Raw genomic sequence first — 19,508 nt, forward strand, 5'->3', positions numbered from 1 at the left:
GGCCAATTAAATCAGAATCCCTGTCTGTGGGAATTAGACATAAGCATTTTAAAAGGTGATTCCAATATGCGTTCAAGGTTAAGAACCACTGTAATGGAGGCTTTGAGCTGCAAATAACCTACATCTGGGGCTCAAGTTAGTTTAAAGCATTGGTTCTTACACTTTAGCGTACATCAGAATCACTTAGTAAGCTTGTTAAAATACAGATTGCCAGGCCTCCACCTCCAGAATGTCTGACTCGGCAGATATGGGATGAAGCCTAAGAATTTGCATTTTTAATGATGCTGGTTCAGGGCCCACACTTTGAGAACCGCTACTTAAACAATGAGGAAATGCATCGTTTTACCTAACACAGAGGCCAGAGGTAGAGAGGCTCCAATCAATGCAAGGTGAATCTTCAATTGCAAATTGAAGTTGTGCTTCCATTGCTTCTCTGGCTCTTGCTTGCCTCTGATGAGGCCAGGTTTCTAGCAGATGGTCAAGGTGCTTTGCGACTGAGCCCTGCTATCCCTCCAGCCACACCTTTGCTCATGCTTTCCTTTCCCTCCTAGAATTCCCTTTTACCCTCTGTCTCCCCTGTCTAAATGCCCACCCCTGAAGGTACAGCTGAATCTCACTGCCCCTCAAAATCCATCGGCAGATCTCCCTCCCTGACCTGCCCAGTTTTCCCCTCTTCTGTCATTACTAACGTCCTTCTGAGTGTTAGCCTTGGATTCCAGCTGGGCTGTAGGAACTTGAGGGTAAGAGCAAGGCCCTTACCACAGCCCAGTGGCAAGGTGGGAAGGATAAGGATCTTGGAGTGTAGCAGACCCCAGTTTGACTCTGGTTCTATCCCTGGCTTCCTTGTTGACCTTGGGTAAGTTACTTGACCTGAGCCTAGTTGTGTGGTTTTTTTTGGTTTGGTTAAAGTTATTTCATGGCCTCACCTGTTTTAAAGACCACTATAAAGATCAACTGAACTTACAATGTAAAAGAATCTGGTAGTCTCAGCTGAGCCGTAGCCCTACTCTTGCTTGTCCCCCACATCGATAGACTAGAGTCACAGACCTGCACATGTTCCCAGGTTCACTCTTTATCTGTGTCACCTCTGGAAAATCACTTAATGAGCATCTCCTAGAGCATCAGTCCCCTAATCTGTGGGGTGGGAACGTGAGAAGATTAAATGAAATGCAAAGCTCCTGGATCAGTAAATGTCACCTGCAAAATGCTTGGTGAATGAAATTCTGAAACGTACCCCTTTGTCTCTAGGAGAAAGTGGTTCATGGCTGGGCCTTCGGTTCTAAATAGCAAATTAAGGAGGAAAAGCCCCAGAATGCTCTGGACACCCCCTCCTAGCCCTCTCCACCCCACTGCCCACAGCTGAGTCAATGCCAGTCTCCCCTTCTCCCCTCACCAAGGACAAAAGGGAAGGAAGTGAGGCCACTTCACTTGCTCTCTGACTGGATCTGTCTCCTCACCCGAGGTTGTGGGTGAGTCCGTCTGTCATCTAGTCTCTGCAGCAGCCTCTGTCCTCATAGGATCCTTCTAAAGGCCAGAGGACCTGCACTGCCAGGAAGGGCTCCCTGGTGGCCATGGAAACGTTTGAATCTGGCATCCCTGACCCTGGCATTTCGACTCGCTCTGGGGTGTGGGCCTGGGAGGCCCACGGAGCATGCTTGTTCTGGGAATATTCCCTCTCGAGCTAGTCTGCTCCAAATTCTATCACTAGTCTTTCAGAATATCTCTTTTTTTGGTGAATAAACTCTGTAGATTGTATTAATGCCAATTTCCTGGTTTTGATATTGCACTATAGTTATGCAAGATGTTACCATTGGGGGAACCTGGGTAAAGGATACATGGAACCTTCCTCTTCATTTTTTTTCCCAACTACCTGTGAATCTATAATTATTTCAAAATTAAAAGTGTCTTGTTTAAAATCACCTTTTCAACTTCCTTTCTATCCCCAGGCCACCCTGAGTCCAGGCTCTTATCACCTCCCTCTTGAACCCTTGCAACCACCTCTTGGTTTTCCTTCTGTCTTTGGTCTTGGCACACACTAGTCCATCCAAAGAATCTCCAAGACCCCGATTTTGAGCTATCTCACCCTGAAATAACCACCAGAATCTACTCTCTGTTTGCTGGATTGAGCTGGCACTCAAGGCCCTCCAGACCTTTCCAATCTTACCTGCTACTTTTTTTTTTTTTGGCCCATGCCGCGAGGCTTGCGGACTCTTAGTTCTCCGACCAGGTATCGAACCTGTGCCCCCTGCAATGGAAGCGTGGAGTCCTAACCACTGGGATGCCAGGGAACTCCCTTACCTGCTACTTTTTATTTTGCTCATGCCCTGCCTCCACACAGCATTCTCCTGCTCAGGAGGATGAGGCTGTCCCACCTCCTAATTCCAGAAATACCCTTTCCCTTCTCCATTAACAGTAAAAGCCCATCTGAATTTCCCCTGATACTAAGAAGACTTTCCCACCTGTTGAATGGGAGTAATAATAGGTCCCATGGCTCCTTGAAAGGATCCAATGTGATGACGACTGGAATAACGCCTTTAATAACGATTATCAGTAAATTCTTCAAGGGGAGGCCTGAGCAGAGTCTGCATCACCTGCCCCCTACCCAGTGAGGCCACACAGCCTCAATGGCCAGACGAACTTAAATAGCCAGGCCGCGTCCTTCCGGATGCCCGACGGTCAGGCCCCGCCCCTCGGGACGCTCCACCAACAGGCCCCGCCCCCGAGACGGGCCAAAGACCAGGCCGCGCCCCTCGGGACGCACTAACGGCCAGGCCCCGCCCCACGTGCGTGCACCGCCCTGCGGAGACGTGCAGGCCCTCGCGAGGCCAGAGGCTGAGGTGGCAGCGACTGTGCCGACATGGAGCTGCTGCAGATGCCGGAGTTGATGGGGCTGTCGCTGTTGCTCGGGCTGCTGGCCCTGATAGCGACGGCGGCGGTAGCGCGGGGGTGGCTGCGCGCGGAGCAGGAGACATGCGGCCGGTCGGCAGGTTAGTGGGGCGGGGGCGCGTGGGGGCGACCCACCGGACCTGTCGCTCCCGGCCTCCCCGGTGTCCGACCGGCCGTTTGGGCCTGCGGGGGTGCCAGAGATCCCGCCCTCCCTCCGGCCTCAGTTTCTCCTCTTGGGACATCAGTTTCACTTTGGGACGACCTGTTAGAACCTAGGCCCCGCGCTACCGAGCTCTCCGTGGCCGAGGCTAAGCCGCCTGCCCTCGGACCTGAGCTTCTCCCTGGGGCTGCTGCGGGGACGCTAGGAAACTCTCCAGCGCGCTCCTTGTTCGTTATTTTCTGAAAACGGGGAGGAGGGGACGGACATTCGTTTGTGAACGCTCTGGTTCCCCGACATGCAGCATTTATTGAGTACCTGCCACCTCCTGTAGGCTTCAGGGTCTTTTCCTTTAGGGAGTCCAGTGTCGGGTAAAAAAGAACAGGTGAAACTGTAAGGGGAAAATATAGTGTAGTAGGTTTCATAGGAAGGTCAGTACTAGACACAGGAAACCCAAAGGTGGGAGTGGTCAGCCCTGCTTTTGTCGGTGGGCGGGGGGGGTGTCAAGTAGGGAACACTTGACGTGGGGTCTTGAAGGACAGACGTGTAAGAGTTTGCCAGGAGGCCAAGAGAGGGCGAATATTCCTGGCAATGGCAACATGCGTGAAACCAAGGAGGCCTGGAACAGCATTTGGTTTGACTGTAGTGGGAGGGGAGAGGGGAGGGCTTGTTAGACAAGGCTGGAGAGGCAAGCGGAGGGCAGGCAGATTTGTCTTTGTATGTGGCCTCGGAGCTTTCTTCCTGTAGGAATTGAGGAGCATCTGTAGCGATCTAACATATGCCCGCTTTGCTCCTGGCCTGATTTTCAATTAAATTAGCTATTTGATACAAAAATGACTGGCACCATTTCCAGCACATGGGATGTACTCAACTCACGTCAACTACCTCTCACCTCTGGGTTCTCTCTGGGATTCCTTTGAGCCCTTTAATGCTTGTGTTGGGTACTGTGCTTGTCATTTTGTATATATTATCTCACCCAATTCTCAACTTCTCTTTTAGAAAACCAAGGCCCAGGGCAATTACCTGAGATCAGGGTCACTAGATTCCGGTGTGCACATTATCCCCCACTTAGAGATGTCTGGCCAAGAATCTGCATTCCACTGGCCATTCTGTGTACTTGCTGAGCTGTGCCTGCCCTGAGAGGGCGCCTTTTCTGATGTGCAACGAGGTGCTCTATGGTTATGTTATATACACTAACAGCAAACAGCCTCCTCAGGGTCACTCAGTGGTAGAGATGCAATGCAAACCCAGGTCTGATTCCACAAAGCCTCTGTTTTTTCCCATATCCCTCTCTTCTTGAGGACAGGGGCCATATCTGGTCATCTCTTGTGCCTCTATTCAGTGCCAATCATAGGTGGTCAGTAAGTGCTTATCGAGTGAGTGAATGGACGAATGACATGGGCCTTCCTTATAGGCCAAAGAGCAAATGGACTTCCACCTGACAAGTCCTTGAGATCCAAGAAGCAGAAACAACATCAGCGGGTTCACAAGGAAAAGCCTCAGCAACACAACTTCACCCACCGCCTCCTGGCTGCAACACTGAAGGTACATGGTGCCCACGCACAGGACATGTATACAGAGACTCACACCCCCGTAGACTTTTCCTTTGTAGTATTCTGTGCATGTTACAGACCCCTCTGCCTCTGACCAAAATCAGTGGGGATGCCCCATCCTATCCCTTCTCATCACATCCCATCAGCAGCTTGCTGTTAATCTAAGCAACAGGGCTCCAGAATCATGGCTGCATGGGTTTCCCCATTTGCCCAAGGGGTTCCTGTTCATACTTGCTGCAACCCTTCCCCTAGAGCCACAGTGGGAACATATCTTGCATGGACTTTAGCAGCAATGGCAAGTACCTGGCCACCTGTGCAGATGACCGTACTGTCCGCATCTGGAGCACCAAGGACTTCCTGCAGCGGGAGCACCGCAGCATGAGAGCAAATGTGGAGCTGGACCATGCCATCCTGGTGCGCTTCAGCCCTGACTGCAGGTGGGACAGGAGGGATCCCCAGGTTTGCCTGCAGAAGCCCTGACCCAAGCTTATGTCCTTCCCATACCTTGTGTAGGGTAGTGAGGGGGGACCCAGGGTCTCCCTTGAGGTGGCAGAAAGGGAACATCCAGACAGCTTGAACACCGCCTGAGGCTCCTTGGAGGCCTGTGGAGCTACATAGCAAGGAAGCAGAGAGGGGAAGATCTCTTCCTCCTTGGGAAGTACCAAAGCCTGACTTCCAGAGTAGTCTTGGAAGCTCTAGTGGTTTTCTAAACCCTAGAGAGACACTAAAGGAGCCAGAGCTATGAGAGGCTTACCTTGTAAGGAGTTTTAAGAGATTTTGAATTAAGGGTTTAAGTTGTGAGGCTGGACTATAAGTCCTGAAGGGAGATCTTGATTTTCCTCAGAGCCTGCCTAGCATAGGACCTGGCACACACAGGTCTCCGTGCCCAAAGGAGTGAGAGACTTGTCTGCTCCCTGTCTCTAGAGCATTCATCGTCTGGCTGGCTAACGGAGATACCCTCCGTGTCTTCAAGATGACCAAGCGAGAGGATGGGGGCTATACCTTCACGGCCACCCCAGAGGACTTTCCTAAAAAGCACAAGGCAGCGATCGTCAACATTGGCATTGCTGACACAGGTGAGGCACTCAGAGGATGGAGCTTGCCCAAGGCAAGAGGGAATGGACCCAGTTTTACTTACTGAGTGAGCGAATGCAGCCTGACAGTTATGCTTAGCCCCAGTGTGACAAAAAGGGCCCTGGCTCTGGGCTCCCCTGGAGTCCTGGGAGCCACAGCAAGTCCCCTGGGGGAGGCAGGTAGTAGCCACAGTCTTCAGCCAAATCCTTATCTGTGGTGACCCTTGGCTTGGGAGGGAAGTGTGGATACGTTACACTGGGCAGCAGATGCCTTCATAAGTCAGTCGATCAGGTCATGGACCTCAGCCCATGGCACTCCTCTCGCCCTTCAGGGAAGTTCATCATGACTGCTTCCAGTGACACAACTATCATCATCTGGAATCTGAAAGGTCAGGTGCTGTCCACCATCAACACCAACCAGATGCACAATACATTTGCTGCTATATCCCCTTGTAGCAGGTGAGGAAGGAGGGACTTTGGCCTCGGGCATGGGCAGAGGTTGGGGCTGGGGGGCTGGGGACAGAGCAGAGAGCCAGCTTCAGAGAGCAGAAGGGGCAGGCAGTGTGGAATCAGGACACCTAGATTCAAGTCCTTAGTCTCTATTTCTCCATCCATAGTTTTTAAGAGGTTGGGGTGGGGGTACTAAGTATCTTACAGCCTGACTGTGAGGATGGACTGAGGTCATGTATAAAAGCAGTTTTCAAAGGTAGTGTTTTAGGCACAAGATTAATTAACTTCCTCAGGAAAAAGTTTTGGCAGATTTGCAGAAAAAGATGCCCTTAAAATTAAGTTTTAATGCAACCTGGGTTGTATGGCAGGTTTGTGGCCTCGTGTGGCTTCACCCCAGATGTAAAAGTTTGGGAAGTCTGCTTTGGGAAAAAAGGGGACTTCCAGGAGGTTGTGCGAGCCTTTGAACTGAAGGGCCACTCTGCAGCCGTCCACTTCTTCGCTTTCTCCAATGACTCCCGGAGGTGAGTGACTTCTCTCTGATTTCTTACACGTGACTTGCAGCCCCTCTTGGCGTCCAGGATCCTTCTGCCATTCTCTGCAGTGGCTCTGAAGTTGCGGGGGGAGGGTGCCTGGCCCGCAGCAGGAAGTAGACATAGCAGTGGGGTTGGCTTCCTAGCTGGCGTCCCTAGCACTGTCCCAGTGCCCTCCCCTCCAGGGTGTGTTGGGGCTAGAGCCGTGGCTTTCCCTGCTGCAGGATGGCCTCTGTCTCCAAGGATGGTACGTGGAAACTGTGGGACACAGATGTGGAGTACAAGAAGCAGCAGGACCCCTACTTGCTGAGGACAGGCCGTTTTGAAGAAGCAAGCGCCATGCCGTGCCGCCTGGCACTCTCGCCTGACGCCCAGGTTTTGGCCTTGGCCAGTGGCAGCAGCATTCATCTCTATAACAGCCGGCGGGGTGAGAAGGAGGAGTGCTTCGAGCAGGTCCATGGGGAGTGTATCAGTGACTTGTCCTTTGACGTCACTGGCCGGCTTCTGGCCTCCTGTGGGGACCGCGCAGTGCGGCTCTTCCACAACACCCCTGGCTACCGGGCAGTGATGGAAGAAATGCAGGGCCTCCTCAAGCGGGCCTCCAATGAGAGCACCCGCCAGAGGCTACAGCAGCAGCTGACGCAGGCCCAGGAGGCCCTGAAGAGCCTGGGTGCCTTGAGGAAGTGACTCATGGGAGGGCACAGCAGGAAGGATCTGGCCTTCTGCCTTCGCTGTCCCGGCTCTTCCCAAGTACTCCCCAGCTGGAAGCTTTTGAAAGGGGTGTGCTGATTTTCTTAATGGTGACTCCTCTCTCCTTTTTCCCATTGAAACTATTCTTGCCTACTTAGATCTCTCTCTCTCTTCTTGCTGGTGTGACTCCTGGCCTTACTTGACCTCCCAGGCTAACGACCAAGGTGCTTCTCTTTTTCCTGGGCCCAAGGGGTAGAATCTGTCTTCACCAGGCACTGAGGAGAGTGGTAATTAGAAGAGAAAGAGAGAACATGGTCTTTGACCTTGTGGCAACACACCCTGCTATCCAAAGAAGTGTGTAATTGTGGGACTTCCCTGACGGTCCAGTGGTTAAGACTCTGTGCTCCCAATGCAGGGGGCCTGGGTTTGATCCCTGGTCGGGGAACTAAGGAAAAAAAAAAAACGACAAAGAAGCTTGTAACTGTGGAGGCAAAACCTAGGGAACACCTGAGTACTAACCAGCAGTCTTGCAGGGATGGGAGATTGGGAAATCTTCCAATTCCATAACTGTGGTATGGCTCAGGGAAAGGCTGATCTTAACCCAGCAAAGCACCTAACTTCATCAAAAAGTGATTAAGGGATTCATTCTGTGCCTCAGTTTTCTTATTTGTGAAATGGAAAATAATTATCTCTTGACCTCATTACAAAGATGTTATGTTGTGAGAGTATGAGGGTATGAAGTCCCTAGATTTGGAAGAAGAGTAGAAAAGAGTCATAACATATGTTACCTGTTGTTGCATATCAGTTATTAACTACAGGGTTAAAACAGGGCACTTTGAAACTCAATTAGAAAGAAACATATCCCTTGGGAAGGCCAAGTTTCTGGGACTTGATCATACATTTCATATCTGGTTCTGCTTTAAGTTGTGTGGGAGAATCACAGAATCCCGAGATAGGGCTCTTCTCTTCCAGGAGGTTATGAGGAGAACTTGAGGAGAACTTCTTTTCAGTTCACCAGACATTTGAGTGCCTACTCTGTGCCTAGCGCGCAGCACTGGACCCTGGAGATAAGTATGAATAAGACATGGTTTCTGCCATCAGAGGTGGCAGGTGGAGAGGGGTTCACATGCCCGTGAAGTGCTTTTGTTAGTTTATTCATAGCTGGAGAAGGCTGTTGTAAAAGTCAAAGCGAGAGAGAGGATTGAATCAGGACAGAGGCAATGAATATGGAGTTGAAGTTGAAGGGTAGATTTGATAGATTAGGTATTTAGCAGTTCAAATTTTGGGACTTTGAGGACTGCTTGGATGTGAGATGGAAATGAGGAATCTTAGGAAGACTTGAGCCTAGGGAAAATTTACTCATCCAGAATAAATTCTTCCTCCCTCTCCCTAAAACAGGGATCTCTGCTAGTCACCCCCAACTCATAGAGATATTTGAACAAGTCACAGCCTTGGAGTTATCCTTAGTTACTCCCTTTTCATACTCTCTCCGCCCTACTGCACTACTGCCGTCCACTCCACCAGAAAATTCTTTTGGTTACATTCCAGTTTATATCCTGAATCTGCTACCTCTCTCCATCTTTTCTGTTACCATCCTGGTTCTAGCCACTGTCACCTACTGGACTGCTATAACATAGCTTCCTCATTGGCCTCCCTACTTCCTCTCTTGCCTTGTTAAGTCACTTTTCTACGTAGCAGGGTGATCTTTTAAAAATGTAAACCAGATCCCATTGTTCCCAAGTTAAAACCCTGAAAAGACACCCCATCACAGTTGGAATAAAATCCAAAACTCTCACCATGGCCTACAAGGTCCTATGTAATCTGGCTTCTTCCTTCCTCCGTGACCTTGTTACCACTTCCCTCCACCAAGCCAAGTTATTTCCAGCCTCGAGGGGGACTTGTGCCTATGCTTTTCCCTTTGCTTAGAAGCATTTTTTTTTCTTCTGTTGGCAGTCTTGTCATGCTTGTCATAATTCAGTTCTCAGTTTCGATTATACTTCAGAGAAACCCTCCCTGACCACCCAATCTGAAGTAGCCCTTTACACCAATCATATCAGATCCATCACATTAGCTTATTTTATTTTATTTTGCATTACTTAATGCTATCTGAAATTATCTTGTTTGGATATTTGTTGGCTTCAGGGGTTTTCAGTTTAAATGATTATGGATGTCAAGTGGGTAATATAAGTGGGTGATTCGGGCCACAGTCGTCTGGGTGTAAGACAGTAGGAAATGGAACTGAAGTGATCTCTAGGGGGCATGTGTCCTGGGTAAGGGGCAGGCGTGGCTGCGACTTAATATTCAGGATTCCAGCAGAAATTGCCTGTTTCAGAGAAGCTAGAAGTTGGCAATTCATTATAAACAGAAAAACTTAGGCACTGTGGGGACCAAACAGAATGCTACTGTGGGCAGGATGCAGACCAGCAGTCTCATTGGCAGCTTCTGGATTGTTCATTAACCCACTGGAATGTGACAAGACTCCTTGTCGGTCTTATTTGCTCTGTATCCCACACACAGTACCTGGGATAGAGTAAGCACTCAATAAATGTTGAACTCAAACCAGAGCAGTTGACAGACATTTCAGTACCCTCTGTGTATTGTGGTTTTATGTTCCTAAGAATAGACTTCTGATTGATAATACTATGCACCTGGGTCCTGGTGAATACTTGCTTTCTGATTGTTTGAAGAATGAGACTAAAACACTTTGCATATCTGCTTGGCTCTGGCTTTACTCTCGTATATCCAGGAGAGGAAGTGACCACAGAATGTTGAGTTACGGAAGTCAGAAGTCTTCAGTTCCAATTTCAGCTGGGGCACTTACTGACTTGAGACCTTGAACAGACAGATCACTTGACCTCTCTGAGTTCGTTTCCTCATCTGTAAAATGGGAATAAATCCTGTCCTTCGTGCTTTGCAGGGCTATGAACTTCTAATAAGATGAATGAAAGCACTACAAAAAAGTCAATACAGAGACTTCCTGAGGACAGAAAGCTCCTCTCACTAAAGATGAGGCTGCTTCTCTTGTAAGCATGGAGAAGTTACCTAGATACTCCTGTAGCCTAGAGGCCACCGTGCTTTTTTGGTAAAAAATCCTTGTGTGTGAAGGCAGTGTTAATACTTAAATATTACTATTTCAATGTGTGTAGGTTTGAAATTTTTCAAAATAAAAATTTGGGGAAATATTTTAAAATGGTGCTTTATAGATTATTTTTATCAGTCATCAAAAATAGAAAAAAATATTTAAACCACAAAAGTGCACATCTAAAGGCCTGTTGATAGTCTTCATCAATTTCAATTAAGGTAATGAGAATACTCTTATTTAAAAGATGTTCTGGGGGATTCCCTGGCTGTTCAGTGCTTAGGACTCCATGCTTCCACTGCAAGGGGCACGGGTTCGATCCCTGGTCGGGGAACTAAGATCCCGCAAGCTGCACTGTGCAGCCAAAAACAAAAAAGATGTCCTGCAATTAGAGATTATAGGAGGTAAGTAGGAAGCACATACTCTGGTGATGAGTTATCAATGATGATAGGTTGGGACTTCCCTGGTGGCCCAGTGGTTAAGACTCTGTGCTCCCAATGCAGGGGGCCCGGGTTCGATCCCTGGTCAGGGAGCTAGATCCCGCATGCATGCCGCAACTAAGAGTTCGTATGCCACAGCTAAGGAGCCCGCCTGCCGCAACTAAGACCTGGTGCAACCAAATAAATATTTAAAAAAAATGATTATAGGTTATATCAGAGACCCAACATTGCCCCAAACTGGCCACATATCTAGAAACAATAATTTGGGATTCATGTTCTCCTCTACAAAATTCCAGAAATATGAGTCTTCCAGGTGATCCTGGCTTGTTTTGAGCACACAGCTCTTGAGGCTGAGGCCCACTGATAGAACAGGTTGGCACTGCAGAATCAGCCACAGCAACCGAAAGCATGATTCATACGCACAAACCTGGGAATGTCTTCTTGAGATTGTGACTGTATGTCCAAGTCTTCATTTCTTCAAGCTTCCAACTCTGATCCCAGGGTTCAGGGCAATTGGAAAATGAATGTGGTTTCCACTTTCTATTCAGTATACATACCCAGTTTGAGTCCATTTTCATTTTCTTGGTCACATTAATAGTGGCTAACGTTGAGCGCGAAGCCTTCAATCCCTACCAACTCACTATTGTTTTTGCCTCAGCAAAACCCAGTAACCAACCACATCTTAGTTTTTATTTGGTGAAGTCCCACTTCCCCAAATCTTAATCTGTACAATTTATAGGGGATAGACCCAGACCCTCCATGGTGGGCATATAACCAATCAGCATATTCCTGGACTTTGCCAGAACTCTAGAAAAGTGAAAATATGTTTAATTTTCTGCTGGGATTGCTTAGTAAGTTGGATGTAAAGAACCTATGTGTAGTCCTGTCCAAGAATGAAGCCAACACAGGAAAGCAGCCAAAGAGGTAGAGAGGTGCTGTGCTGAGGATGCTGCTTGTTTAGACAGCTGGCTCCAGACACACCTGAGGTTGCCACCACTGGACGGTCAGTTATAAGAGCCAATAGATTCCTGTTTATGATGGTCCGTTTGAGTTGGGATACTCTTACTTGCAACTGAGAGAGCCTTGACATCAGTATTATTAGAGAGTCCAAGTAAATTGCCCAAGGCACATAACCAATAAATGGCTTGCCCAGATCTTCAAGTTTAGGTCTATCGAGTACTAAAATACATTCCTTTAGGGAATTCCTTGGCGGTCCAGTGGTTACGACTCTGCCCTTTCACTGCCGAGGGCATGGGTTCAGTCCCTTGTCGGGGAACTAAGATCCCACAAGCTGTGCGGCCCGGCCAAAAAAATAATTAAAAAAATAAATTCCTTTCATTTGCAAAGCCATAGGCAAGAATACAAATGAAGGCCCACATGCCATGCCATGTCTTAATATTTCTTATAAATTAAGCCAAGCTCAAATATGTTCTGTCCTCCTACCTTCATATAACTTCCTGGAAGGCCAAGTTCCAATTTAGAATTCTCAGACTCAGGTCTGTGCCACAAAGTGCTGTCAAAGCCAACCATCCCATGATCAAGGCCGTCCCCCTTTTCCCACCTGATTCTCTCCCACATTGCAAGAGATACCCCAGCCCGCACCTCACATGCCATCATATCCCTGCAAGACACCACCCGCCCCTTGGCCACCAACCGCTCGGGCCTTAGGGTGTGCACCATGGCAGCCCCACCTTTGGGAGAATGGACCTGGTGAGAGGCTGGTACAAGCCCTTGAAGCAGGCTTGTGTCTGTTTGGACAGGGAGTCCAGGGTCTAGTGGATGAGATGGTGACAAAAGCTCTGGGTGGTCACATTTCCCTGGTCCTGCAACTCCCTCGTGGGGAGGGGCATGGCAGGAGGACGGCCAGGGCAGTTTCCTCCGGAGGAGTCCTCTTTGCCCACATCTAACACTATTGACACTGTGTTGACCACACTCCATCTTTTCCCTGCAATTCCAAGTTCACTATGCTAAGCTCTCCTCAACACGTCAGAAATGTAATACAGTATTTTATTGTGAGTTCCTGGGGGTTCAACCAGGTATGTATCAGAGTTTTTCCTAAAGTTCTGGATACGTGAAAGCAATCTTGTGCGTTTTCTTTACCGGTATCTGTGGTCTGATTACTGACTCTCCATTCTCACCTTCAAATTCTTCCAAGCATCCCAGAGACCAACTGCACCCAGGGTACCAACATGGAAACCATGTACACCTTTATCCTTCATCACAGTCCTAACCACTGGGCCGCCAGAGAATTACTATACCCTTTGATTCAAAAGCCCTCTTTTGCATAGTTTCTGCACCCAATACTCAGTGCTTGCCACTGGGAAGCAAAGATGGATAGATGGCCTTCCTTCCATCCAAAAGGCGCTTGATCTGGTATCAGGAAATACAATAATAGTAACAACAGCAAATACTGAGTATGTGATAGGCAAGGTTGTAAGTGCTCTGTACACATTAGGCTATTTAAGCTTCACCACATCCTACTGGGTAGATATTGCTATTCCTATCTTAGAGATGGTGAAACTGAGAAACGAAGAGGTTAAGGGACTTCCCTAAGTGACAGAGTTAGGATATGAACTTGGCTCCAGCACTTGTGTTCTCAACGCACTCTTATGCAGCCTCCCAGCCATGCCTGTACCCAGAACATAGGCCAGAATGTGGTTACCTGCCATCAGCGAGGCACAGCCCTGTGCCCAGTACAGTGCCTGGTACTCAGAAATGACAAAATGAGGACAGCCAGGGTATTACTGAATATCACAGAACCTGTGTGTAGAGGGGTCTGGAAGTAGCAAGAGAGGCTGGAGAGGAAGAAAAAACAGGCTTACTCAGAGAGGCAGATGGGAAACCAGACCCATTGTCAGGAGGATGGGTAAGGAGAGCTCCTGCCCCTCTCCTTTTTTTCCTTCCTCCCTCCCTCCCTTCCTTCTTTCCTTCCTTCTTTCCTCCCTTCCTTCCTCCCTCCCTTCCTCCCTCCCTCCCTCCCTCCCTCCCTTCCTCCCTCCCTCCCTCCCTCCCTCCCTCCCTCCCTTCCTTCCTTCCTTCCTTCCTTCCTTCCTTCCTTCCAGGGATAGTTGCTAAACATCTTCCATGGGCTATATTTGGAGTATACAAGATGTTTCCTCCCTGTGGCTGTGGGGAGAAGGAAGGCCTGGATGTACATGACTAGGTTACAGGTCTCAAATAAATAATATTTTTGTTTTCTTGTTTTTTATTTAAGGAGAATATTTAAATAGTAAAACCGGGTCAGAGCTCCTTAGTCTGCCTTGCAGATTCTTTCTGATCAGGGCCTCAGCATTGGTTCCCAAACTGGGCTACACGTAAGATCATCTTTTTAAAAATACACTAAATGTACTTTCCTCTTGTTTGGACAAATTTCTGTGATGTGGCAGCAGAACAATGATCCCGACCCCCACCCCCGCCACAAAAATGTCCACATCCCAATACCTGGGACCTGTGAATTCGTTAGGATACGTGCTCTCTTAGTTTGGGCTGCTGTAACAAAGTACCATAAACTGGATGGCTTAAACAACAGAAATTTATTTCTCACAGTTCTGGAGGATGGGAAGTCCAAGATCAAGTTACTGGCAGATTTGGTGTCTGGTGAGAGCCTGCTTGCTGGTTCATAAATGACCATCTTTTCGTTGTGTCCTCACATGGCAGTAAAAGGGCAAGAGAGCTCTCTGGGGTCCCGGTTATAAGGGCATGAATACCAATCATTCATGAGGGCTCGACCCTCATGACTGAATTTCCTCCCAAAGGCCCCTCTTAATTAAAAAAAATGTTTTGGCCGTGCCGCACAACATGCGGGATCTTAGTTCCCTGACCAGGGATGGAACCCTCACCCCCTGCGGTGGAAGTGCGGAGTCTTAACCACTGGACCACCAGGGAAGTCCCAAAGGCCCCTCTTAATACCATCACACTGGGGGTTAAGATTTCAAATACGAATTTTGTGGTGTCACATTCAGTCAGTCCACTGCACATGCCAAAGGAGAATTAAGGTAGCAGATGGACTTAAGGTCACTAATCAGCTGGCTTTAAAATAGAGAGATTATCCTGTATTATCTGAGTGGGCCCAATGTAATCACAAGGACACAGTGTCCTTAAAGGTGGAAGAGGCTGGCAGAAGAGAAAGTCAGAGAGATGGCAGCAGGAGGAGGACTCAGCCTGATGTTGTTGTCCTTGAAGATGGAGGAAGGAGCCATGGACCAAGGAAAGTGGGCAGCTCCTAGAAGGTGGAAAAGGAAAGGAAACAGATTTTCTGCTAGAGCCTCTAGGAAGGAATGAACCTTGAGCTTGGCCCACTGAGACCCCTATCAGACTTCTAATCTACAAAATAACACACTTGTGCTGTTTAAGCCGATAAGTTTGTTGTGATTTGTCACAGCAGCAATAGAGAACAAATACAACGATGTGTTACATAAAATATCAAAGTACAGAATAATGCACAGAGTGTGCTGCAACCAGTTGTGCGAATATGTACTTTTGCACATATGTTTGTAAACAAGACGAGTGGGTCTCGACATTGGCTGTACATTAGGGTGATCTGGAAAGCTTAAGAACAAATCCCAATGGCCTGGCTGCAGTCCTGTAAATCAGAACCTCTAGGAGCGGGGGGACGGGGTAGAAGTACCCAAGCATTAATATCTTTTGAAGCTTCCCACGTGCAGCCAGGTTGAGGCCATTGGTATAGACTGTCTCATCTCTGGAAGGTTAAGCATTGGGGAACAGGGTGACTGTGGGACCAGGGAGGGAAAGAGAGACAGACTTGCTTTTTTTTTTTTTAATTTTGAACTTCACTGTATACCTTTTTTAAAAAAATTATTTATTTGGTTGCACTGGTCTTAGTTGCGGTGGGCGGGCTCCTTAGTTGTGGTATTTGAACTCTTAGTTGAGGCATACATGTGGGATCTAGTTCCCTGACCAGGGATCGAACCCAGGCCCCCGCGATTGAGAGCACAGAGTCTTAACCACCACGCCACCAGGGAAGTCCCTTCACTGTACCCCTTAAAAAAAACTTTTTATCATGGAAAATTTCAGTGTACACAAAAATAGAATAGTATAACGAACCCCCACGTTTCCATTACCCAGCTTCAACAATTACTAACATTTTGTACCCTTTTAATTTTCTAGCATGTGCATGTTATATATCAAGATAAATAAATAAAATGAAAATAAAATACATGTGCCAAAGCTGTACCACAGAGAAAACCTTGGGGACAGGGCCCAGGAGCCTGCGTTTTTTTTTTTTTGGCATGCGGGATCTTAGTTCCCGGACGAGGGAACGAACCCGCGCCCCCTGCAGTGGAAGCACAGAGTCTTAACCGTTGGACTGCAAGGGAAGTCCCCGGAAGCTGCATTTTAACAAGCTTCTTGGGGGTCCTCATGGTTGGAGCAGCACTGGGCTCTCTCTGCCTCTGACTGGCCATCACTGGCTGTTTTCTTGTTTCTTTCTGGCACTTCTCATTAGCAAGGCATTAAGGACCCATGCCTGTGAATGTTTTGAGGGGTTTTTTGAACCGTTTCCATTTTTAGCCCATGTAACCTCTCTTTTAATGAATTCCAGTAGGTTCAATGTTGCTGCCTAAGGACACACAGGGAGCGCCCACAACCTCCTACAGGTCTCCTTGACTCATCAGGACTGTTGCGTGGGCCTTGGTGGCCTTACAAAGGAGCACAGCCTACAAAGTGGCTTTCAGAGGAAGAAGACCTGATCCAGGTCCTCTGTCTTCTCTCTCAGCCGGGCTCTAACACAACCCAAGAAGGAGAAAAGAGAGAACGTCAGCGTAGTTCAGGCTCTTAGTCTTCAAGGCTTTTCCTCAAACAGATTTTCATAGATGCCAGTGCGGGAGATGAATACACAGGTTCTAGGCTAGAACCACGGGACTCAGCAGGTTCCTCAGACCCTGTCTTCCACTGAAGCAGCCTGGGTGAGGAGCTCAGCTTTTTGGGAGGTAAAATGAAAGGGCGCTTCCCTGGTGGCGCAGTGTTGAGAGTCCGCCTGCCGATGCAGGGGACATGGGTTCGTGCCCCGGTCCGGGAAGATCCCACATGCCGCGGAGCGGCTGGGCCCATGAGCCGTGGCCGCTGGGCCTGCGCGTCCGGAGCCTGTGCTCCGCAACGGGAGAGGCCACAACAGTGAGAGGCCCGCGTACCGCAAAAAAAAAAAAAAAGGAAAGGGCCGAGAGAGGTGAACGCAATGCTCTAGGGGGACCTAAGCAAGGGTGGGATTACATGCTTTTGGAATAATTGTGGAGGAGGTTGAGTCTTAGAAGATGGGTATTTCAGAAGGAGGATGGCAACTGGGGAAGGAGAGGGGGTGGCATTCCTCAGGGGAGAAGCAGTGTGAGTAAGAGCACAGAGGTGATGTGCAGAATCTGTTCAGGGAACAGGGAACAGGTTTATTCAGCTGGAGCTAAGAGTATGGCAGGAGCAATGGCACAGGAAGCCAAAAAGAGAATTTCTGCCTGCAAGGCACTTTGTGGTTTACAAAGCTTGTCCGGTCTCTACCTCACCAGGTCCTTGGTACAAGCCTATGAAGTACAGAGCCATTGTTATTGAAGTCATTTCACAGAAAACAAAACACAGAACAAAACTAGGATTCAGAGTGGTTAAGTGACCTACGCAAAGCCACGAGACAAGTTCATGGCTGAGCTGGGATTCTGACCCAGGGTTTCTGCCTGCCTCCTAGCATTCTTTTCCCTGTGACTGAGATCATATTTGGGACCCTGATTAACACTATGGTATGAGGTTGAACTTGGGCAATGGGGAGGCATGGAAAGGATTTTGAAAGAGGCCTGGTTATCAAAGGCGCACTGGCCCCGGACACACGTCCTGGTTGGGGGAGGATTGAGTGCTACCTAGGAGCTAAATCGCTCTGACAAAGAAAGTGGGATGATTTCCAGGTAATGTGGATGGGGCAGAAAGGGAGAAAACAGCTGATGGCAGGCCCTAGAGAGACCCTGTGGGGAGGTGTGGTGGTCATTCTCTCATCCATTCATTCGATAACACTCTATTAAGCACCTCATCTGTGCCAGGTGCTGTGCTAGGCATCGGGGATGTGCTGGTGAACTTGACGATGGGGTCCCTGCCATCACAGGGCTGCCATTACAGGGGATAGCCAGATAATACAGAGCAAAGGAAAAGTCAAAGATCTTCTAATTGTGATTAAACTTATGATCTTCAGGAATATCCGAGGACGTCCACCCAGGTCATGTGGCCTTCAGGTTGGCTTCTCCTACCTGCCTGTGGTGGTTCAGGGGAGCGAAGCTTCCTTCCTCCTGCTTGAAGTGATCTGGGGAAGGCTTCATGGAAGAGGAAGCATCATGGCTGGGAATTCATTCATTTAACAGATACTTAATGATCACCCACTGAGTGCCAGGCTCTGTTCTAGGTGCTAGGGATAATCAGTGAACAAAACAAAAGGGACCATGTTGCTACCTTCATGGAGCTACTGAAAGGAGATAGACAGTAAACAAGACAGGGTAAAGTAGTATATCAGACGGTGCTGAATGCTCTGGAGAAAAATATATTGGGGGAGGGGGATACAGAGTGTGTGTGTGGGATTGCACACTGCAGTCTTAGGGTGGCCAAGAAAGGCTGAATTGAGAGGATAACATTTGAGTAAAGTCCTGAAGGAGGTGAGGGAGTGAGCCATGTAAATACGTGTATGCAGAATGGATGATCCAGGTAGAGGGACCCACAGTGCAAAGTTTTACTGGGTGTTTTCAGATGAGCAAGGAGGACAGCATATTTGGAGCAGAGACAGCAAAGGGTAGATTGCCGGTGGTGAGGTCAGAGAATTAATGGGAGGAGGTAGACGGTTGGGGCATTGCAGGTCTCTGTAGCTTTTACTTTGAATGCACTGCTTTGAATGCAAGTTGCCCAAGGTAGAGGTCTGGGCTGCTCATCTCAGCACCCAGCTCTGCATCTAGCACAGGGCTTTCACCTAGAAAATGTCAAGGTGAGATCTCTTTAAAGAGAAGGATGTCAACAGAGGGCATTTGTGCAGGCTTCGGGGAATAGTTGGCAGGTGCCCATTTTGACCAGTCTCTTACACAGAGAGAACTTCAGTGGGAGACAGGTGGGGAATGTAGGGCCAGGTGGACAAATGTGAGCAGGAAACAGGAGGATCACTGGGTCTTCAGGGGATGGCCCGAAGAAGCTGGCGACTGGCAGGGCGGGCTGGAGGAGAGATGGGTGCAGGAGGCTAAAGCAGCTGGGAGGAGCAGTGGGCTGTGGAGTAGGGAAACTAGAGGCAAGAAACCTTGGTGTGGGAGTGGGGTGCTGGCCAGCACTTGGACAAGGGTGAGACAGAAGTGAGACGTAAATGTCTGGTGATGTGTGCCTAGACCAGGGGGCCCTATGAACAGAACTGGAGAATTCTAGAGAGCTGGCCTCTCTCACAACACTTAACATGCTCTGCCTCGAGTTTTATTTTCCTCTTGCTTTCCTTATCCTCGCCCAAAGGGCGGGGAGTGTGTCTTACTCATCTTTGCGTCACCCAGTGTCCACTGCTGCAGGGCATATAGCAAGTGCTCAGATAGTTCTTTGGTTCAGTTATTTTGGATGAGTGGCTTTGAGAAACAGACATGCCACCTTTGATCCCGTTATTTCTAGAATCGTTCTTCCCTCCACATGCTAGTTCAGCTCTTCC

The 19,508-nt window shown here is 48.6% G+C and overlaps 1 protein-coding gene across 2 annotated transcripts; it reads left to right on the plus strand.

Annotated features, from left to right (window-relative positions):
- The first annotated feature begins 2,812 nt into the window (after positions 1-2,812).
- On the plus strand, positions 2,813-10,512 carry TBL2 (transducin beta like 2). Of its 2 annotated transcripts, none has more exons than XM_079946346.1 (7): positions 2,813-2,987; positions 4,458-4,588; positions 4,849-5,033; positions 5,521-5,672; positions 6,002-6,128; positions 6,488-6,640; positions 6,874-10,512. In XM_079946346.1, exons 1-7 carry the CDS (start codon positions 2,858-2,860, stop codon positions 7,334-7,336), a joined length of 1,341 nt encoding a protein of 446 aa, XP_079802472.1. In that variant the 5' UTR covers positions 2,813-2,857; the 3' UTR covers positions 7,337-10,512. The 2 variants fall into 2 exon arrangements, with proteins under 2 accessions (XP_079802472.1, XP_079802473.1); XM_079946347.1 differs by having other exon boundaries at positions 2,886-2,987; positions 4,386-4,588.
- The last annotated feature ends 8,996 nt before the right edge of the window (positions 10,513-19,508 follow it).

This window comes from Stenella coeruleoalba (genome assembly GCF_951394435.1).
Source record: "Stenella coeruleoalba genome assembly, chromosome: 15".
In the NCBI taxonomy this organism is placed as follows: Eukaryota; Metazoa; Chordata; class Mammalia; order Artiodactyla; family Delphinidae; genus Stenella; species Stenella coeruleoalba.

What these genes read in the sequence shown, in the direction of transcription:
- TBL2 (XM_079946346.1), top strand. Translation starts at nt 2,858, where the DNA reads ATGGAGCTGCTGCAGATGCCGGAGTTGATGGGGCTGTCGCTGTTGCTC. An exon ending in TCCTGGCTGCAACACTGAAG is followed by an intron (nt 4,589 to 4,848) that starts GTACATGGTGCC and finishes CCCTTCCCCTAG; the next exon opens with AGCCACAGTGGGAACATATC. An exon ending in CGCTTCAGCCCTGACTGCAG is followed by an intron (nt 5,034 to 5,520) that starts GTGGGACAGGAG and finishes CCCTGTCTCTAG; the next exon opens with AGCATTCATCGTCTGGCTGG.